Source organism: Acomys minous, assembly GCF_964271855.1.
Source record: "Acomys minous genome assembly, chromosome: 6".
Taxonomy (NCBI): domain Eukaryota; kingdom Metazoa; phylum Chordata; class Mammalia; order Rodentia; family Muridae; genus Acomys; species Acomys minous.
Window position 1 is genome coordinate 111,584,935 of NC_140487.1, and position 18,889 is coordinate 111,603,823.

General features: G+C 52.5%; 2 protein-coding genes and 1 long non-coding RNA gene across 5 annotated transcripts in view; 1 reads left to right on the forward strand and 2 right to left on the reverse strand.

Moving 5' to 3' along the window:
• Positions 1-18,889, reverse strand: part of LOC311601058 — a 403,201-nt gene that overhangs the window by 36,338 nt on the left and 347,974 nt on the right. The gene's annotated exons all lie outside the window — the stretch shown is intronic.
• GALE (UDP-galactose-4-epimerase) lies at positions 7,609-12,270 on the forward strand. 3 transcript variants are annotated; one of them, XM_084788315.1, is made up of 11 exons: positions 7,611-7,804; positions 9,452-9,580; positions 9,679-9,794; positions 10,160-10,273; positions 10,526-10,702; positions 10,948-11,061; positions 11,144-11,210; positions 11,283-11,368; positions 11,487-11,564; positions 11,685-11,799; positions 11,881-12,270. In XM_084788315.1, the coding sequence occupies exons 2-11, from the start codon at positions 9,460-9,462 to the stop codon at positions 11,937-11,939; spliced, it is 1,047 nt and encodes a 348-aa protein (XP_084644441.1). In that variant the 5' UTR covers positions 7,611-7,804; positions 9,452-9,459; the 3' UTR covers positions 11,940-12,270. The 3 variants fall into 3 exon arrangements, with proteins under 3 accessions (XP_084644443.1, XP_084644441.1, XP_084644442.1); XM_084788316.1 differs by having other exon boundaries at positions 9,455-9,580; XM_084788317.1 differs by lacking the exon at positions 10,948-11,061 and having other exon boundaries at positions 7,609-7,804.
• LYPLA2 (lysophospholipase 2) lies at positions 12,316-17,383 on the reverse strand. The gene is made up of 10 exons (XM_084788368.1): positions 17,268-17,383; positions 15,407-15,512; positions 14,722-14,753; positions 14,553-14,618; positions 14,031-14,078; positions 13,872-13,942; positions 13,678-13,751; positions 13,487-13,588; positions 13,229-13,402; positions 12,316-13,144 (listed from the first exon to the last, which is right to left on the reverse strand). The coding sequence occupies exons 2-10, from the start codon at positions 15,482-15,484 to the stop codon at positions 13,094-13,096; spliced, it is 696 nt and encodes a 231-aa protein (XP_084644494.1). The 5' UTR covers positions 15,485-15,512; positions 17,268-17,383; the 3' UTR covers positions 12,316-13,093.

The window sequence follows — 18,889 nt, forward strand, 5'->3', positions numbered from 1 at the left end:
TAAGCTTCCTTTAAGGGGAAAGCCCATATTTTCTTTATCAGGTGCAATCTCTTTTGTTAACGAAACATTGGTGGTGAAGATTCTTGGGAAAATTGCAGTTGTATGTTTTGGAAAACCCGACAAGATTCTCCACCTATACTCAGGTTGTGTCATGGAGCCCGGAATGTTTCCCACCGTTATCATCCAGATTCCCATCTATGGGGTCAGGCTCTGCCAGAAGCTTTGGAACATCATCATTTTTTCCTTTTGTATGTCGAGTTAACCTTTCAGGCACCCACACTGGTTGGTCTGCATCCTGTGGAAACACACAAACAGATCCTCTCGCCCAGACCAATACTGGGTCTGGGCCCTTCTACTGCCCTGTAAGGACATCCTTCCACATGACTGTGCCTTTATAAGTAGAGTCTCGGCTCTCATGACGCTTGGCAGCCGTCATGCCGCACTTATCTAATTGAAAAAAATTTATAGTTAACATAGCCAAAAAAAAGCACTCTCTAGGTGTTCTTTTATACCCTATTCCCCTTTTTTGTTTTTGAAGGCATTCCTTAAGGGTGCGATGTGCTCTTTCAGTGATGCCTTGTCCCTGAGGATTATAAGGGAGGCCATGAAGTAATGTAACACCCATCTGTGCACAGAAGGAGGTAAAAGTAGCAGATGTATAAGCTGGACCATTATCAGTTTTATAAGATTTTGGCATGCCCCAGGCACTCTATGCCACAAAGCAATGATCAATAACATGATGGGATTTTTCTCCTGTATGTGGGGATGCAAATATAATACCTGAGGCAGTGTCAGTCGAAACATGCACATATTTTAGCTTCCCAAATTCTGGTATATGAGTGACATCCATCTGCCAGATATGCAAGGGATGTAGGCCTCGAGGATTTACCCCCAGGGGTAGTTGAGGCCTAAAAGGAGCACGTGTTTGACATTCTTTCACCACAATTTGTGCCTCCTCGAGTGTAATGGCAAAGCGGGAGGCTAAAGTTTTCGCATTAACATGGAAATAAGAATGGAGTTGACTGGCTCGATCCAGATTAGTCAATGGGCCCGTGTGGCTTTATCCACTATATCATTACCTTCTGATAAAGGCCCTGGGAGCCCGGTATGTGCTCGAATATGTTGAATAAAGAAAGGTTGAGTACGTTTCCAAATGAGGGTTTGTAATTGGGATATCAATTCTCCAATTACACTTTTCATATTAATTTTCCCTGTTATCTCTAACTCTTTGACTATATTAACCACGTATTTGGAGTCGGAGAGAAGATTAAAAGATTGTGGGAATTCTTGAAAAACAGTGATGACAATTTGTAATTCAATTATTTGAGGTGAAGCAGAGGCAAATTTCTTTATTACCAGCTGGCCTCCATCAACTGAATATGCTCCATGCCCTGTTTTAGATCCATCAGTAAAAATAGTGGGGCAATTTTTTAATGGTTGCTTAGATGTGACCACAGGAAAAATAACAGGATGCTCTGAGACAAACTGGAGAATGGGATCTTTCGGGTAGTGATTATCAATATCTCTAGTATAACTGCAGTGAAGTATTGCCCAATTATCCAGAGTATGAGAAAGTACTTCAAATTGTTGAGCTGTATAAGGTATAATAAGCTTCTCAGGCCATTGTCCAAAATATTGAAGGCTTTGATGTAAACCTACAAAGGCCAATTGTGCTACTGCATCAGGATAATGACTGAGCGTTTTTCCTGGGGAAATCTTTGGATGAATCCATAATAAAGGTGCCGATTGCCATAACACACCCGTAGGTTGTCTATATGAGGGCAAGATTAATAATTGGAATGCTATATTGGGATTCCATCTGGTAAGACTTGCAGTAATTAATCCATCCTCAACAAGGGATAAGGCCGCTCTTGCCTCAGGGGTAAGAATCCTAGGGGAAGTTAAGGCAGGATCCCCAGGCAAAATATACAGTGGTTGTAATTGGGAATTAGTGAGTTTTAAGTAGGGTCGCAGCCATTGCATATCCCCCAGCAATTTTTGGAAATCATTAAGTGTTTTCAAACTATCAGTTCTTAATGTAATTTTTTGTGGGGTAACTCTATCCTGACATATTCTTGTCCCTAGATAATCAATAATTGTAGCCTTCTGCACCTTCTTTGGAGCAATGAACAATCCTTTTACCTTTAAGCTCAGGACTAGCCGGGTGTAAGCTTGAACTAAAACCTCCTCACTCTTTGCACAAGTCAAAATATCATCCATGTAATGAAAGCACTTAAGTTGAGGAAATTCTTTCCTAAATCCCTGAATGGCTTCAGCGACATATAACTGACACATTGTAGGACTATTAGCCATTCCTTGTGGTAACACTACCCATTCAAATCTCTGATCAGGCTCTGTATGATTTATCGAGGGTACTGTGAAAGCAAATCTCATTGTGTCTTTTGGAGACAGAGGAATGGAGAAGAAGCAATCCTTGATGTCTACCACAATAATATGCCAATTTTCAGGTAAAGTGGATGGCAACAGGAGGCCTCTTTGGACTGGCCCCATTGGCATCATCTGATTATTAATAGCTCACAAGTCATGTAATAAGCTCCATTTGCCTGATTTCTTTTTTATAACAAAGATGGGTGTATTCCATGGTGAAACTGAGGCCTGTAAATGACCTAGTTCCAGCTGTTCCTTAACCAGCTCATGAATGGCTTGCAATTTTACTGAGGGCAGGGGCCACTGGGGAACCCATACAGGTTCCTCAGTTTTCCATGTAATGGGAATTGTATCCTCAGTGGTCCCTAGGAAAAACCCAGACCCTTACGGCCAAGCTTTGGAATGCCGTGAATAGGATCTGGAGGCCCCCGCAAATTTTTTCCAAGTCCTTTTCCTCCAATATATCCCATATTATTCCTCATCTCCTGGGACTGTCTGCTGTAGGATTCCTGATTAGTGATCTTATATCCCATTGCATTCAATAAATCTCTTCCCCACAAGGTTATGGGGACTTCTAATACATAGGGTTGGAAAACTCCTCCATGTCCTTCTTCATCTTTCCAGTTTAGCATTCTGGCACTAATATTTGGGGTTTTCTCGAAACCCAGCCCTCTGAGTAAGTGACTAGAGGTTTGAACAGGCCATCCGGGGGACCAATCACCTTTTGCAATTATGCTGATGTCTGCTCTTGAGTCCATAAGGCCAGTGATTGCTTTTCCTTCTATTAAAAGTTTTAGAGTGGGGCGATTTTGTAAATTCATAGCCACGTAAACCGAAGCTCCTGAGGATCCAAATCCCTTCTCTCCACGTGTTTGGTCTTTTGCCGGGAATAAATTATGACAGCTAGGAAGAATGAGCAACTGCGCTAGATGGTCACTGGGCAAAATCGCGCTCACCCCACGAGGAGATGAGATTATAATTTTTACAGTGCCTGTATAATCTGAATCAATTACACCGGAATGAATAATAAGGCCCTGCAATGTAGTAGAACTACGGCCAATTAGTAGTCCCACTGTGTCTTTTGGTAGAGGGCCAGTGAAATCAGTGGCTATCAACTGAGGCCCTATTTGTGGGGTCAGCACGAGTCTGGTGGTAGAACAGAAGTCGAGGCCTGCGCTCCCTCTAGTAGCTCTCTGGGGCGTTGCCATTCTATGGGAGAACGCAGACTCGGCCACTGTTCCGGAGCCCTGGTCTCCTCCATTGCCCCATATATTTGAGGGCCCTGAGGACGAGGGCCCCGTGTCCCGTTTTTTGGCCTTGCTCCCCTAAATCCTGCTGCTAGTGGTTGACCATTAATGTCTTTTACTGACCGGCATTCATTAGCCCAATGATTTCCTTTCCTGCATTTAGGACAGAGGCCAGGTGTACGTGGAGGAGGATTTTGACTAGTCTGATTAATCCCCCTGGGACACTGGCATCTGAAATGTCCTTCTTTGCCGCACTTGAAGCAATTTTGAGGACCAGTAATTCCCTTTCTATTCCCTCCTTGGGCTGCCTGCATCACGGCTGCAGCCAATCCTGCATTTGATAATGGTCCCCCTATCTCTCTGCAGATCTTTAACCACACATCTAAAGATTTATTTTTGTATGGATTTATAGCTTGTCTACACTCCTTGGTACATTGCTCAAAAATAAGTTGTTTTATCAAAGGTATTGCAGTATCTGGGTCGCCAAAGATCTTTCCATCGGCATCAACTAATCTGGCCACAAAGTCGGCAAATATTTCATTGCCTCCTTGAATAATTTTTGTGAGATTTCCAGATACTTCCCCTCATTTAGGAAGGGCTTTCCATGCCCTTGTGCCAATAAAATTAATTTGCTCAAAAACTTGCACCAGATATCCTGTCTGTTGGTTAGCGAAATGTCCCTGCCCCATAAACATATCCTGGTCCCATGCCGGTTGTCCGTTAGCTGCATTGGCAGTTGCCTGCTCAGCTGAGAACTCAATGTAATAAGCTTTCCAATCTAAATAGGCGCCAGGTGAAAGGCAGGCTTGTGCTAAATTTTGCCAATCTGAGGGTGTCATGCAATATCTCCCTAGGGACTCCAACTGCGCCATAACAAAGGCTGCGGTTGTGCCATAAGCACAAACAGACTCAGCCAGTCTTTGGACAATTTTAAAATCCAAGGGTTCGTGATAACGATTCCCTTGTGCATTCTGAAAAACTGGGTAACAATGAGGGGCATTTTGCAAATGAAATTGCCTCCATACCTCAGGACAGGCAGACCTACCTCCCCCTGGTATATGGGGCGGGGGTCTTATTCCACCTGGAGATTCAGGTGGCTCTAGTTCAGGAGCTGACGGCTGCGTAATCTTGATCCCCTTCTTTTTTGGTATAATAATGCTATCTAGCCGTTCAGCCAACTCCTCTAATTCTTCATCCTCGGGGCCAGAATCGTCCCCTTCAAACCGTTCCTCTTTCACTTTCCCCAAAATGTAATTCCCCATTTTGTCCGAGCCCCGGAACTTTATTGTCTCAAAGCCTGAGAACTTAACAGTTATGTCCCACTGACCAGGAACTTACCAGCTAGCTGCCCTGGCTGCCGCAAGTTCTGAGATTCCCCGTACGGGCCACCAAAATGTCGATGCCGCCCCCGACCAGCAGGAAAGACACCAACACCGGGAACTCTTCTCGCCGCAGTTTATTCAGGATCCTGGAGTGACCCCGGGAAAAGCTCCCACAGAACCTTTATAGTGTGCCTGGTCCTATCAGAGACTGCCACGTTGTCACTCCTGGTTGGTGCGTTCGGATCATGCCACCTCATGCTATGCCTTGTTCAGATCACGCCACCTCACGCTATGCCTTGTTCGAATCACGCCACCTCACGCCATGCCTTCAGGCATGCGCATAAGGGGGGCTTGCTCACTGCACATGCGCAAAAGGGGCGCATTGCGCCAGGGAAGCAGCAGGGGGCGCTGCTATCTGTGGCTCTCCACAGTAGAGGGGGTCTCTGTAGCTTTGACTTTTTCCAAACCTACTTTATTTGGGGTTCTTTAATGTTTACATCTCCCTTCCAACCCACCTACCCTAGATAGGAGAGAAAGGAGGTTAATGGGAACAGGAGAAGTAGACCTCAATTCCTTGGAGCGATGGATTCCCTTGGTGTAGTCAGGCAGGCAGGATTTCAGCAGACCAGCAACTCAACCAAAACTGCTGCTGGAACAGCAGCCAGAACCCAGAGCCCTAAAGCATTTTCTGGAGTAGTCTCTCTAGGAGCGTCTGGAAGTGGAGTGCTGAACAGCCAAACTCTGTCTTTGTCTCTCTCTCTCTGTCTCTCTCTCTCTCTGTGTCTGTGTGTGTGTGTGTGTGTGTGTATGTCAGAGTCTGTACTAGGATATGTTTCAGCTGGCAAAAACCAAGCCCCCACACAAGGTGGTTTGTCTTCCAGTGGATTCACATCACCTGTTCTCTCACAAGCCTGTTCTTCATCCCACACTTGGGATCAAAACAAAAACGTGTATATCCACTACAAATCCCCCTTTCTATTAAAAAATAATAAACTATATACAATAAAAATAATTATGAGGGGCTGGAGAGATGGCTCAGAGGTTAAGAGCACTGACTGCTCTTCCAGAGGTCCTGAGTTCAATTCCCAGCAACCATATGGTGGCTCACAACGATCTGTAATGTGATCTGAGGCAGACCTCTTCTGGCCTGTGGGTATCTGTCAGTATATCTAAATAGACAAGCATCGCATGTTTTTAGCTATGTACTATCTGCTTAACCTTGAAAACATATGCAAGAGACTAAATAAAGCTTCCTCTGTATTTAACTAGTTTCTAACAAGACTACAAATAAGATTTGTAGGTGACTAACTACTAACTTGTATCTCCAACCATCTTGTACAGTTTGTAGTAGTTAGCTCTCATAAGACTAGAACTTTAAAGCCAAGCATGGTGGCGCACACCTTTAATCCCAGCACTCGAGAGGCTGAGGCAGGTGAATCTGTGTGAGTTCGAGGCCAGCCTGCTCTACAAAGTGAGTCCAGGACAGCCAAGGCTACACAGAGAAACCCTGTCTCAAAAAACAAACAAACAAACAAACAAACAAACTAGACCTATACATCACATTTTTAAATGAGTTACATATGTACAATACATCAGTCAAACATCAAACAAAATCTGTCAATATACAATATGTATAATACATAAATCAAAAGTTGAACAAAATAATCATAAATTTCCATCGATCATACCAATGTAAAATATTTGAGGCTCATAGATTCAATAATCTACCTTTTACTACCGTTCCATATCCTCCCCTTTTATCATTGCCTTTTCCCTCCTTTCCCCTAACACTAGATAGGCTAGAAAGATAAGAGAGAAAGACGATAGAGAGGAGAAAGAAATCTCTAAATGTATGTAACCTTTACTAACATAACCAACCCCATTCAAGGATAACAATCATTGGTACCCACCACAAACACCCACCCCACCTATTGGGAATGGGGTGTCATGTTCTCAAAAGTACTTTTTGCTCTCTGGGGCTAAGAAACATCTTTACAACAAAAAACAAAAAAAGTGTGTGAGTGACTGCAGGTGTAAGTCCCCTGGAGCTGCAGGAACAAGTGGTCGTGAAGAGGAGTAAGTGCCCCCGCCGCCCAAAATGCTGAGACTGAAGGCTTTATTTTCATTTATGTATATGTGAAAGAATGCCAGGTATGTACCGCGGGGGCCAGAAGAGGATAAGGGATCCCACGGAACGACAAGCGAGCGGTGTGTGTGTGAGGGACCCGCACTCAGGTCCCCTTCAGGAGCAACAAGCGCCCTGAGCCCATCTTCCAGCCCCTCTTATTTTAAACCGAGACAAAACTGGGTGCGCAGGTGCAGATACACCTTTGAGGGTGGGAGGGAGGGAGGCGCTGGCTCAGATACAGGCAAAGCAATTGCTACTGCGAATTTAAAGGTTCCTTCCTCTTCTTGGGTTTGTTCCCAAAGTGGACTTAGATTCGGGGCGCAGCCCAGGCCAGCCACGCCCTCCAACTAGAGCCGCCGGATTAAGGGTTTGACAGATGCGGGGAAGCTTGGAAAGCAGCGAGCGGCCCAGAGTAGAAGGGTGCAGCTGCCAGGAATGAGGAGGCCAACAGTCCTGACCCTGTTTCTCCTCTACAGACCGCGGGTCACCGGATGGCGTCCACTCTCCTCATTTCCGCCCTGGATGGAAACGCACGGCGCAGTCTCCTAAAGCCGGTGCAGGCATTTGCCCCTCCAGAGCCGCCGTACGTCCGGTAGCAGCAGACACGTCTGCTGGAAGGCGAGGAGGGGGCGGGGTCAGGCTGGGCTGTCAGCCCTTAAAGAGATCGCCGCGCCCGTGGCGGGAGGCGGCGCTCGGAGTCCGCGCGGGATCCTCAGCAGGTTCGGGTGGCCGAATGAAGGGGCTTAGAGGGCTCGGAAGGGCTTGTGGTTGGCGGGGAGCGAGGGAATTCCAAGTGGGTCAGTTCATGTTGGGGACAGGGACAGGACCGCCCCTTCGGCTCGCGTTTTCCGCGCCCGTGGCGGGGACCACCCGAGCCCATTCATTCGGGCCCGAGCTCCCAGCCCAGGACCAAAGTCCAGCGCTAAGCTCGGCCGCGTCCGGGCTCTTGGGATCCAGGATCCGCTCCCCCTCCATTTTTACAGACCGGGAAAACTGGGGAGGGGGCCGCTGACTAAGGTTACCCTCCCCCCCGAGTCCCGAGTGGAGCGGAGCAGCCTGAGAGCAGGCTTTCTGGCTCTAGGGTCCCTTCTGCGACCGCTCCGTGGCATCCTCGCGCAGTGCGGGAGCAGAGTACAGTCGTGGGGAGTAGACTTGGCAGCAGGTTCTTAACCGCTGTACCCAGGCACACCACCTCCAGGCTCTGATCCTAGTACGAAGCGCTAGTGGAAGCACCTGCCTCGTGCAGATGTGGGGAAAATAACGCACCAGTGCGGGGTAGTGAGTCTTGGCATGCAGCGGGCGCCCCAGCCCAGTGCGTTGTAGCAGAAGTGACCCCAGCAGAGACTTGAGGCAGCCCGGGGAAAGGCTGGCAGCGAGCCAGGTGGTGAGACTGAAAGGCCTCAGTGTGTGGATTTCCTTTCTGTCCGCCTAACAGTTTGCTCAGGGCGGGGATGTACACCTGGCAGCGGCCGGCCTGCCAGCCAAATCCACGTCGACACCGTGCCCACTCCGTGCCGCCCGAACTTGGGCGGGATCTGTAGCATGAGTGACCCAGCTGGGCCAAAGTGAGCTATTGGCTGACCCAGGGTGGGGTGAAGCCCAAGCCGCTCCCAGGCTGCTGGTACTTCAACTGGCTCTCAGCCACCTTGGAAACCATTTAGTGTATTCACTGCTTCCTCTCAACTGACCTTCCTGGGGAAGGGTTGTTGAGGCAGTGTGTGTATTAGTCACCAAACCCAGGAACCTTTTGCTGCTGGGACAAGGCCAGAGTTTATAGCGACAGACACCTTTTTCAAACCCTAACATCCCCTCTCCTGAAGCCTTATTTTCTTCGGACGAGGACTGCCCATTCTCCAGACACGGAGACAGGAAGAGTAGGTCTTCAAAAGTCTTATCTTCTGGGCTGTGCCCGGTGGCGCACACCTTTAATCCCAGCACTCGGGAAGGTAAAGGCAGTTGGATCGCTGTGATTTCGAGGCCAGCCCAGTCTACAAAGAGAGTCCAGGACAGCCAAGGCTACACAGAGAAACCTTGTCTTGAAAAACCAAAAGAAAAAAATAAGTCCTATTTTCCCTCCCTACACAACAGAAGCTAGACAATTTGGCGTGGCTGCCGCCTACATACACAGGCGGCAGAGCTTTAAATCGCCTCTTTGGGCCCTCCTATCATGTGGTATGTGTGCAATAATTCATCAGAAAGTGAGAGTTATCCAGTCAGACCCAGGACTGACTCTGGAGCCCCTCCTTAGACTACGCTCACCCTTGCCTCCTCCAAGATGAAGTTAGGGGACCAGCATCCAGTTAGGAGTTGGAGCGAGGCCCCATGCAGACAGCCTCAGTGACATCTGAAACTCTGCGTCTTCTAAGCAGGCACCATGGGAGAGAAGGTGCTGGTCACAGGCGGGGCTGGCTACATTGGCAGCCACACAGTACTGGAGCTGCTGGAGGCAGGCTACTCGCCTGTGGTCATCGACAACTTCCACAATGCCATCCGTGGTGAGTGAGCGGGGTAGGAAATGATGAGTGGTTTCCAGAGGGGTTGGATACGGGACCCCATCTTCTAATGTGTTGGTGGCCTCTGCATGCCCCACCAGGAGGAGACTCCATGCCTGAGAGCCTACGGCGGGTCCAGGAGCTGACAGGCCGTTCTGTGGACTTTGAGGAGATGGACATCTTGGACCAGGCAGCCCTACAGCACCTCTTTAAGAAGGTGGGTACCCCAGGCATGGTGCCTCAGGCCTGTAATCCCAGCACTCAGGGGAGCAGAGGCAGGTAGATCTCCGTGAGTTCAAGGCCAGCGAGTCCAGGACAGCCAGGGCTACACAGAGAAACCCTATCTTGGGGTGGTGCTAGCGAGGCTAGGTAGAGCACGCCTTTAAACCCGGCACTTGGGAGGCAGAGACAGGCAGATCTCGGTGAGTTTGGGACCAGTGTGGTCTACATAGCAAGTTCCAGGACAGCTGGGGCTACATAGAGACCCTGTCCCAGAGAACGCGTGAGCACGCTGCTTGCCAGGTAGGAGGAGCACCGCCAAGCCCTGCCCAGCCTCCTCTGACCCTAGCTTTACCACTGCAGCACAGCTTTAAGGCCGTCATCCACTTTGCGGGGCTCAAGGCTGTTGGGGAGTCGGTGCAGAAGCCTCTGGATTACTACAGAGTTAACCTAACCGGGACCATCCAGCTTCTGGAGGTAAGAGGAAGGGGACACAGGCCAGCTGCGCCCCGGGCTGTCGGGCATGCGAGCCACAGTAAGAGCCTGTGGGGGAGAAGGAGAGGACCCGGGGTGCACCATCTTGGACACATGCCTCTCTTCACCTCCCAGCCTGTCTCCCTCTCTGTAACTGACTTGCACATCGCCTCAGCCCCGCCCTCCTAGGGTGGAGTAACAAGTGGGACTGTTACAAGTGCAGCACAGGCCACTGACCCTCCCCTCCACGGCCAGATCATGAGGGCCCATGAGGTGAAGAACCTGGTGTTCAGCAGCTCAGCCACCGTGTACGGGAACCCCCAGTACCTGCCTCTGGACGAGGCCCACCCCACCGGGGGCTGCACCAACCCCTACGGCAAGTCCAAGTTCTTCATTGAAGAGATGATCCGGGACCTGTGCCGGGCAGACAAGGTGAGGACCCCTTGGCCCAGCCTTCGCTCCGTTCACTGGCCCCCTTGAGCCAGGATTGGCACTCTCACCACAAGGAGACTGAGGCTGAGAAGTGACAGTATTCTGCCCAAGGTGGCAGCAGCTGGTGCTGTCCTTGGCTCGTTGGTAGAGAACACAGAGCAGACGTGGGTGAGGGAAATGGCTGTGGATGGAGTTGGGACTCAGTGCATGCGCCCCGGCCCCACTGTCTGACCTGCACCACACAGGCCTGGAACGCCGTGCTGCTTCGGTACTTCAATCCCATAGGCGCCCACGCCTCTGGCCGCATCGGCGAGGATCCCCAGGGCATCCCCAACAACCTCATGCCCTATGTCTCCCAGGTAGGGGGGGCTAAACCCAGGGGACCTCGGAGTACCACGGGTGCCAGGGCCCTTGAAGAAGCTGACCTGACCTCTGCCCTAGGTGGCAATCGGGCGTCGAGAAGCCCTGAATGTCTTTGGTGATGACTATGCTACAAAGGATGGGACAGGTGAGCCTAAGAGTCGGGACAAGGAGGGGGACTGAGCAGGACAGACGTCCCATAGCACCACTTCCCCTGCAGGTGTAAGGGATTACATTCATGTGGTGGATCTGGCGAAGGGCCACATAGCAGCCTTGAGGAAGCTGAAGGAGCAGTGTGGTTACCGGGTAGGAGCCGGGGGGGGGGGGGGGGGTTGGATCTGGGGCAAATGTGGCACGTGGGGTGAATGAGAGAGAGACATATATTATACATACCCCATCCAACATCCCCCGTTCTCCTGGGCAGACCTACAACCTTGGCACAGGCACAGGCTACTCCGTCCTGCAGATGGTCCAAGCCATGGAGAAGGCCTCTGGGAAGAAGGTAGGGCCCGCCGCCTCCAGCCCGCCTTGCACTTCAGTGCTAGGTGCCTGGCCCAGCTCTTGCTCGCGGTTCCTGAGGCCCAGGGCCCGTTCAGCTAAATACCCACTCCCTCCCTCGCAGATCCCGTACAAGGTGGTGGCGCGGCGGGAAGGTGACGTGGCGGTCTGTTATGCCAATCCCAGCCTGGCCCACGAGGAGCTGGGCTGGACAGCGGCTTTGGGGCTGGACAGGATGTGTGAGTGCCTCACCCGGAAGAGGGAGGAGCTGGCTCTAAGGGCTGTCCTCGGGCAAGCCCTGACCCTCCGTGTCTGCACAGGTGAAGACTTATGGCGCTGGCAGCAGCAGAACCCGTCAGGCTTTGGGGCCCAGGCCTGAGGCCTCCTTGCCATTGGCCAGAAAGGGAGAAGAGCAGCTGCCTGTTTCCCACCTCCACAGGACCCTCAGCTCTAGGGCCACGCTGAGGCCACCCTACCTCAAATGCCAGCTGCCTGCTCAGCCCTCCAGGCAGGAGACCTCTGGCCCCACTGGCCAGGCAGGAGCCTGGGTCTGTCCAGCCTATCTCCCCCAGGATCCAGGAGCTCATGTGACCCCCCCTAGAGCATATGTGTGGGGGGGGTCTGGGACCATAGCCTCCCTAAGGCATTAACTTATATTGCTAGGACTAAGCTTTCCAAAGTAGTTAAAATAAAAATGTTTCTTATCCTGACGCAGATCCCCACAGCCCGTCACCCTGTACTGCACCAAGCAGGCCTGAGAGTTGAAGCAGTTTCTTTTAATTTTATCGGAATCTAGGACAAAACAAGAAAAACACCCAAAACCACAAAAGACAGAAGACAAGACAACTCCTCCCCCACCACCTCCCTGGCCCTAGAGTGGGGGTGTAGTGGGGGGTGAGACAGCAGGGGGTAGGGGGCCCTTGAACCTCAATCCAGCCCTGCAGGCTCCAGGCCTGCAAGGAAGAGCCATGGGGAGGCAGGGCCCAGCCCCTCTGGGGAGAGAGGCTCAGGGACTCTACCTCCTCACCCACCTGCCTGCCCAGGCGCAGGCAGCCCACAAGCAGCAGGGGCCCCAGGGCCGTGGACACATTCGTGACAGAAGCAGCTGCAGTGAGGCAGGAGACGCGATTATCCGGGCAGAATCACTGGGGTGGGGCCATGAGGGCCCCATGGGCCAAACCCTGAGGTCACAGGAGGGGGCCCAAAGCGGGGCTAGTGAGTGAGGTCCTGAGTGGGTCAGCAGCTGGGCCCCTTTCTCCCGCTGCCTACAGCCCCTCCAATACTGCTGCTGGGGCCCGCCTCTGGGGACGCGGGATAAGAAAGCGGCCCTAACCCCTGCTGCTGACTTCCAGATGGCCGAGTCCAGCAGGAAGGCCTGGCCAGCCTCGGCCACCTGCCCCAGAGGCCTGTGGGAAGAGGACAGGGTGGGAAGAGAAGGGGCAGGGGCTCGACCGGCTCAGATCCGAGATGGTGCGGCGCTTGCTTGCTGGGTCCCCTGTGAGCTGGGGACCCACAACGGGAGGCAGCAACTAGTTAGACCGGAGGCAGAAGTTTCTCCAGAAATTCCTTTACAGCTGCCATCTCCTGGGGTGAGGGAAGACTGTGAGGTTCTGCGATGGGAAAGGCTGGGGGGGGCGGGGAGCACAGGAGTAGGCCATCCCCACTGACCTGAGGACATGAGCTGTGCATGACGCCTGGGTATGTCTTGAACTGGACCCTGGCGGGCGTGACGACAGACCGGAGCTTCTCAGCTGTCAGGGCCCCAAATCGAACAGGTACCATGGGATCCAGCTCCCCGTGGCACTGAAGGATGGCCAGGTCCTTGGCACTACCGTTGGCTGCCTGTGGGCAAAGGTCAGTGCCACATGGAGCACAGTGCCCGAGCCGCAGGGACAAAGGACGGGAGGGGCCTGTGGGGGTACCCACCTGGGGGAAGTTCCGGTGCAGAGGCAGCCAACAGCTCAACGCCACGATGCCAGCCAGAGGGTGGGGGCAAGTGAGGGCTGTATAGAGGGACAGGGCCCCGCCCTGCGGAGAGGAGAATGACAGGTCAGGAGGAAACAACGCAGACACAGCAGACACACCCAGCCCCCCCCCCCTCCTCATACCCTCCTCACCTGCGAAAAGCCGCCCAGGACGATTCGATTGGCAGGGATCCCATTCTTCATCTCGTGTTCAATCAAAGCCTTGACTGGAGGGGGAAAGGGCAAGGCTGGGGGGAGGAGACTGCTGGAGGGGAGGGGGTGGGCACTGCCTCAGTGCTCTGGGAAGGGGGGGGTGACGAGGGAGGGAGGGAGGGCTGAGGCCTTACTGTTCTCTGCTGCCTTCTTGATGCCAGCTTCGTCCTCTGGGGCGTCTGGGCTCAGCCCCATCAGGTCAAACCTGGACAGGCGGAGGCAGCAGTGTTTAGAAGAGCTGGCCGGCCCCTGCAGCGGCTTCGGTCCCAATCTCATCCCTGTCCCAAACTCACCAGGAAGGCATCACCATCTTCATGTTGAGTGTCACAGGAATCCTGGGCCTGGAGAGGGGTGGCCACGTGGTCACAGGAGGGAGAAAGCATCAGTAGAGAAAGAGAGAGAGAGAGAGAGAGAGAGAGCCTGGGAACGGGCAGAGCTGCCCTTGGGGGCCCCTCCCAGCAGGCAGGGACTGTGTTTCAAGTGTTACCAGGCAACCTGCCACGTGGGGCCGGAGGCTGTGTTTGGGGCATCAGCGGTAACGATGGAGGAGCGGAGACCAACACCGGGTGACGGGGGCCAGCCCAGGGGGTGAGTACTTGAGGGAGGCTCCTTTTAGGAGTTCTTGGGTCTAGGAAGCTTTGAGGGGTGAAGGCTGGAACTAGAGCCCACTCCTAGGGCACCAGGGAGCTAAGATTGAACGTGGCCTGACTGCTTAGAGCCCAAGCCCCAGGAGGTAGCTGATGAAGACACCAGGCCTAAGACTAAGAGGACACCCCCCCACGCCCCCAGCCCTCTCCAGCTGGGATGACACTCACGCATGGGGACAGATGTACTTGACATGAGGAAGCCGGATGGTGGAGAGGGCGTCAGCCCAACTGTGCCTGTGGGAGGGAAGAAGAGGCTGAGTGTAGGAAGGATCAGGAGGGACAATGCCCCTCCAGCCCTAGCTGATGAAGGAGCACCCCCACCCCTCAGCTCACTCACCCTGTGTCTCCAAGTCCATGTAAAAAAATAACCTAGAAAAAAGTCAGAGATGGGATGGGAGATGCCCCTTGAGATCCTCCAACTCCAGATTGCCCCTCCCCCAGCCTCTGCCCCGCCCCACTCCCACCCCAACCCTGACTTGGAGGGAAACCCAGGTGGGAGCCAATAGGTTATATTTTTTATTTTTATAAAAAGATTTTGTTTATTATGTATACAGTGCTCTGCCTGTATGCACGCCTGTAGGCCAGAAGAGGGCACTAGATCACATTATAGATGGTTGTGAGCCACCATGTGGTTGCTGGGAACTGAACTCCAGGACCTCTGGAAGAACAGCGGAATGGTCAGTGCTCTCAACCTCTGAGCCATCTCTCCAGCCCTATTTTTTTTTTTTTTTTTTAAAGATTTATTTACAGTGTTCTGCCTGCATGTACACCTGCAGGCCAGAAGAGGGCACTAGATCTCATTATAGATGGTTGTGAGCCACCATATGGTTGCTGGGAATTGAACTCAGGACCTCAGGAAGAGCAATCAGGGAATCTTAACCGCTGAGCCATCTCTCCAGCCCGCGAGCCAATAGGTTACTACGCCCCTCCTAGCCTCAGGCTCCTCTCTTCGCATGCTGCCACCTCCATGTTTCCCACACTGCCTCCAGCCAGTCGCCACCCAGCGCTCGGTGGGCCCTTACCGCGGCCGTTTCCCGCTCAGCTCCAGACACGGTGGCAGCGTCGGTGAGCAGGGGCACAGACATGGTGTTACCACACATACACTGCAGGGCTTCCTGCAGGCTGGGCCTGGACAAGGGAAGGCGGGAGGTAGGTAGGCAAAGTCAAGCCAAAGAAGCTTCCTGGTTTTAAGAAGCCCACCCAGGCCATTGGCTCTGCACAGGACCAGGGTTTGATTCTGAGCAGACGAAAAAAAAAAAAATAGAGGCAGAAAAAAATCCGGGGGAGGGGCTGGAGAGATGGCTCAGTGGTTAAGAGCACTACCTGCTCTTCCAGAGGACCTGGGTTCAATTCCCAGCACCCACGTGGCAGCTCACAACTGTCTGTAATTCGAGTTTGAAGGGATCTGACACCTCCACACCAATGTACATAAAATAAAATTAAATAAATTATTTTTTTTTAAAGAAATCTGGGGCAGAGGGGTAAAAGTTGGCCCCAGGGACCTAGATAGGTGGCTCTGATGAAGAGCACTGGCTGCTCTTCCAGGGGACCCAGGTTCAATTCCCAGAACCCACATGGCAGCGCATAATTGTCTGTAACTCCTGTTCCAGGAGATCCAACACCCTCATAAAGATCCATATGCAAGCAAGACACCAATGCACACAAAATAAAACTAAACGCATAAAAAGAAAAGGAAAAGCAGAAAGTTGGCCCCACCCCCAAGGTTGAGATGCAGAGGCAGCCACCATCCTCATGATCTAGAACTCGCATCCCTGGTTCTGACCCAACACCAGAGCCTAAGAGTGGTACAGATGGGCTGGCACGGCGCTTAGGGGTTGGAAGTGCTGAAGCGGAGGGCAAGGGAAGGCAGGGCATTTCCTGCAGCCCCTCTCCCTGTAAGCCTCTGAGGGCTAATTTCACCCTTCCAAGGGACCCTCCTCCAAGGGACCAGGTATCTCTTTTCCTGAAACCCTGAACACCGCTTCCCCGAGTCCTTCCCTAAGAGAGAGATAAAGGAGAGAGAAATGCCAAAAAACAGTCTTTCAGTCCCACCCACCTCCCATCTTCTCCATCTTCCCTCTCCTCCCCTCCTAGCCAATCTTCTTAGCAGTTTCTGGCTCAGGACCCAGGGTCTCCGGAAGCCACCCATGTCCCACGGGAGCCTAACAACTCTCTTTTGCCATTCGCCACCACACACTGGGGTCCCAAGCCTTCCTACCCCCACAGGGCTACCTGCTGTTGCTGCTGTCACTGACGCCAAATGGGTCTCCCAAATGAACAGGTGTTGGGACTCCCAACACAAAAGAATATCAGTCTGGCTGGCCCCTCCCCACAGCATCCTCCAAACTCCGGAAGCTTCCGCTACCTGCTTCTTAAGTGTCTTAAGGGCGCCCCGCCCTCCCACGGGCTCCCCACTTTGCAGCCCTGACCTCGACTGCCCCTCCTCACGGCAGGAAGACCACACAGCATCTTTCCACACCTCTGACCCTGGGGCTTCTCTTCCCACAGGCTAAGCACCTGCCACCCTAAGCTAGGATCTCCCGGCTCCGGGGACTCCCACCTCCGTCCGGCTCCCACTCTCCAAAGGATGACCCGGCGTCTCCCGTTCTCTACAGTGGGAACCGGGGTTCTGACCGAGGGTCCTTACATCCCTACAGTGACATTTGCTACCCTGCCCCAGGGCTCGCACCTGCCCACAAAGGGGCATTGACCCTGGGAAGCCTCCGCCCCACAATGGGGTCTCCCACTGCCCAACGCGCAGCCGCCCTCCAGCCACGCGCGCAGCCCCTGGCCCGGCCGTCCCAGGACAGGACAGCGCCCTCCGGCCACTCCTCGCCGCCGCCCCGAGACCCTCGCAGCCTCGCCGCATGCTCGGCTGGGTACCTCACTCCCAGGGGCTTCCGAGACCGTTCGGGCGATTCTCCCCTTTCTCCGGCACAGACACACACTCTTCCCCCTCCGCCGCCCCCGCCGGAACTTCCGTTCGAGTCCCGGGAACCCAGCCATCTCGCAGCCGGAAGTAGCCCGGCCAGCGGTACGGAACCCGGAAGACGGTCCAGGTTTCCCTGCTAGGAGCTGCCATGTTGCCCACAGTGGGACCACTCCCTGTGATGCGACTCGGCCACCTACAGTGTCTGACACGACATGAAATTCCCAGATGCCCTGCCCTCCTGGAGGACCTGCGTCCTGGAGTAGAAGCTTTCCTTACAGTATTCTTTTTTGTTTGTTTTTTCGAGACAGGGTTTCTCTGTGTAGCCTTGGCTATCCTGGACTTGCTTTGTAGACCAGGCTGGCCTCGAACTCACAGAGATGCACCTGCCTCTGCCTCCCGATTGCTGGGATTAAAGGCGTGCGCCACCGCCCGGCCTCTTCACGGTATTCTTTAGCATGAAAGACACTTCCAGATGTGGTTTTGGGTATTCACCACTGTTTTGTTTTAGTAAGGTGCATTTTACTGCTCATATCTCCAATCCACAGTATTGTATACATGTGTAGTAAAATGGTTACTGTAGTAGAACACTTAAACATCTCAGAGATTGGCTTCCCTTACAAGACTGGTGAATGCTATTAACTTCATGTTGTGCTTTAATCTTTTTCCTTGTTTATCTTTCTTCTTGTTTGTCCTCCATACTTGTTTTCAAGCCCTACTCCACTTTCACAGGATCATGGATGGACTCATATACCTTGACCTGAAAAGACCTGAGATCACCTAGTTCCCCACTCTTATTTTTAAAGTTGAGGAAAATAAGGCTTGGGGAAAGGAAGTAAATAAATAGCAACCTCAAGATTACACTGTAATCTGCCTTTCCTGACCGGCTTCCTCAGCTATAAAATGATAATGACCACCTGCTATCCCATAACTTTGCTGTTAAGCTCCAATGAGGCCACGTAAACTTGCTTTGAACACTGTAAAATCACAGTGGGAGGTGAGGCCTTAGCCATTTGAAGACGGGCCCTGGGAAACTATGTAGGCCATATCAGGATACTGAACAGCACTGGCCGTGTGGGCTTGACACTGTCCTTGACAAGTGGTGCCTTACAGGGTGCACAAAATGCCAGCAGCTGTGAGCTAAGAACAAAAGGGCTTCATTTGATCACCACTGAGTCACACTGGAGAAGTGGAAACTGGGCTTGGAGTCCAGGCTGAGAGACTAGCTGAACTGAAGGGCTTGAGTCCCAGAGAGAGAGAGAGAGAGAGAGAGAGAGAGAGAGAGAGAGAGAGAGAGAGAGAGAGAGAGAGAGAGAGAGAGAGAGAGAGAGAGAGCGCGAGCCCGTAGGGATCTGCAAACAGGAAGTGAGTCACTGGGGTCCCTCAGTAGCTGAGGACTCATTCCTCCGTCTTAACCTACTCCAGTCTTTTCTGTGAGCCTAAAGCAACAGAAGCTTGGAAAAATCAACAAAAGCCCCTCCCTCCAGGCCAAGAAGCAGCTTCTCTGGTATTTAAGTCAGCAGCAGGCCGTGGGCATGGAGCTTGGGATATGGAGACCAAGGGACCACAGCAAGCC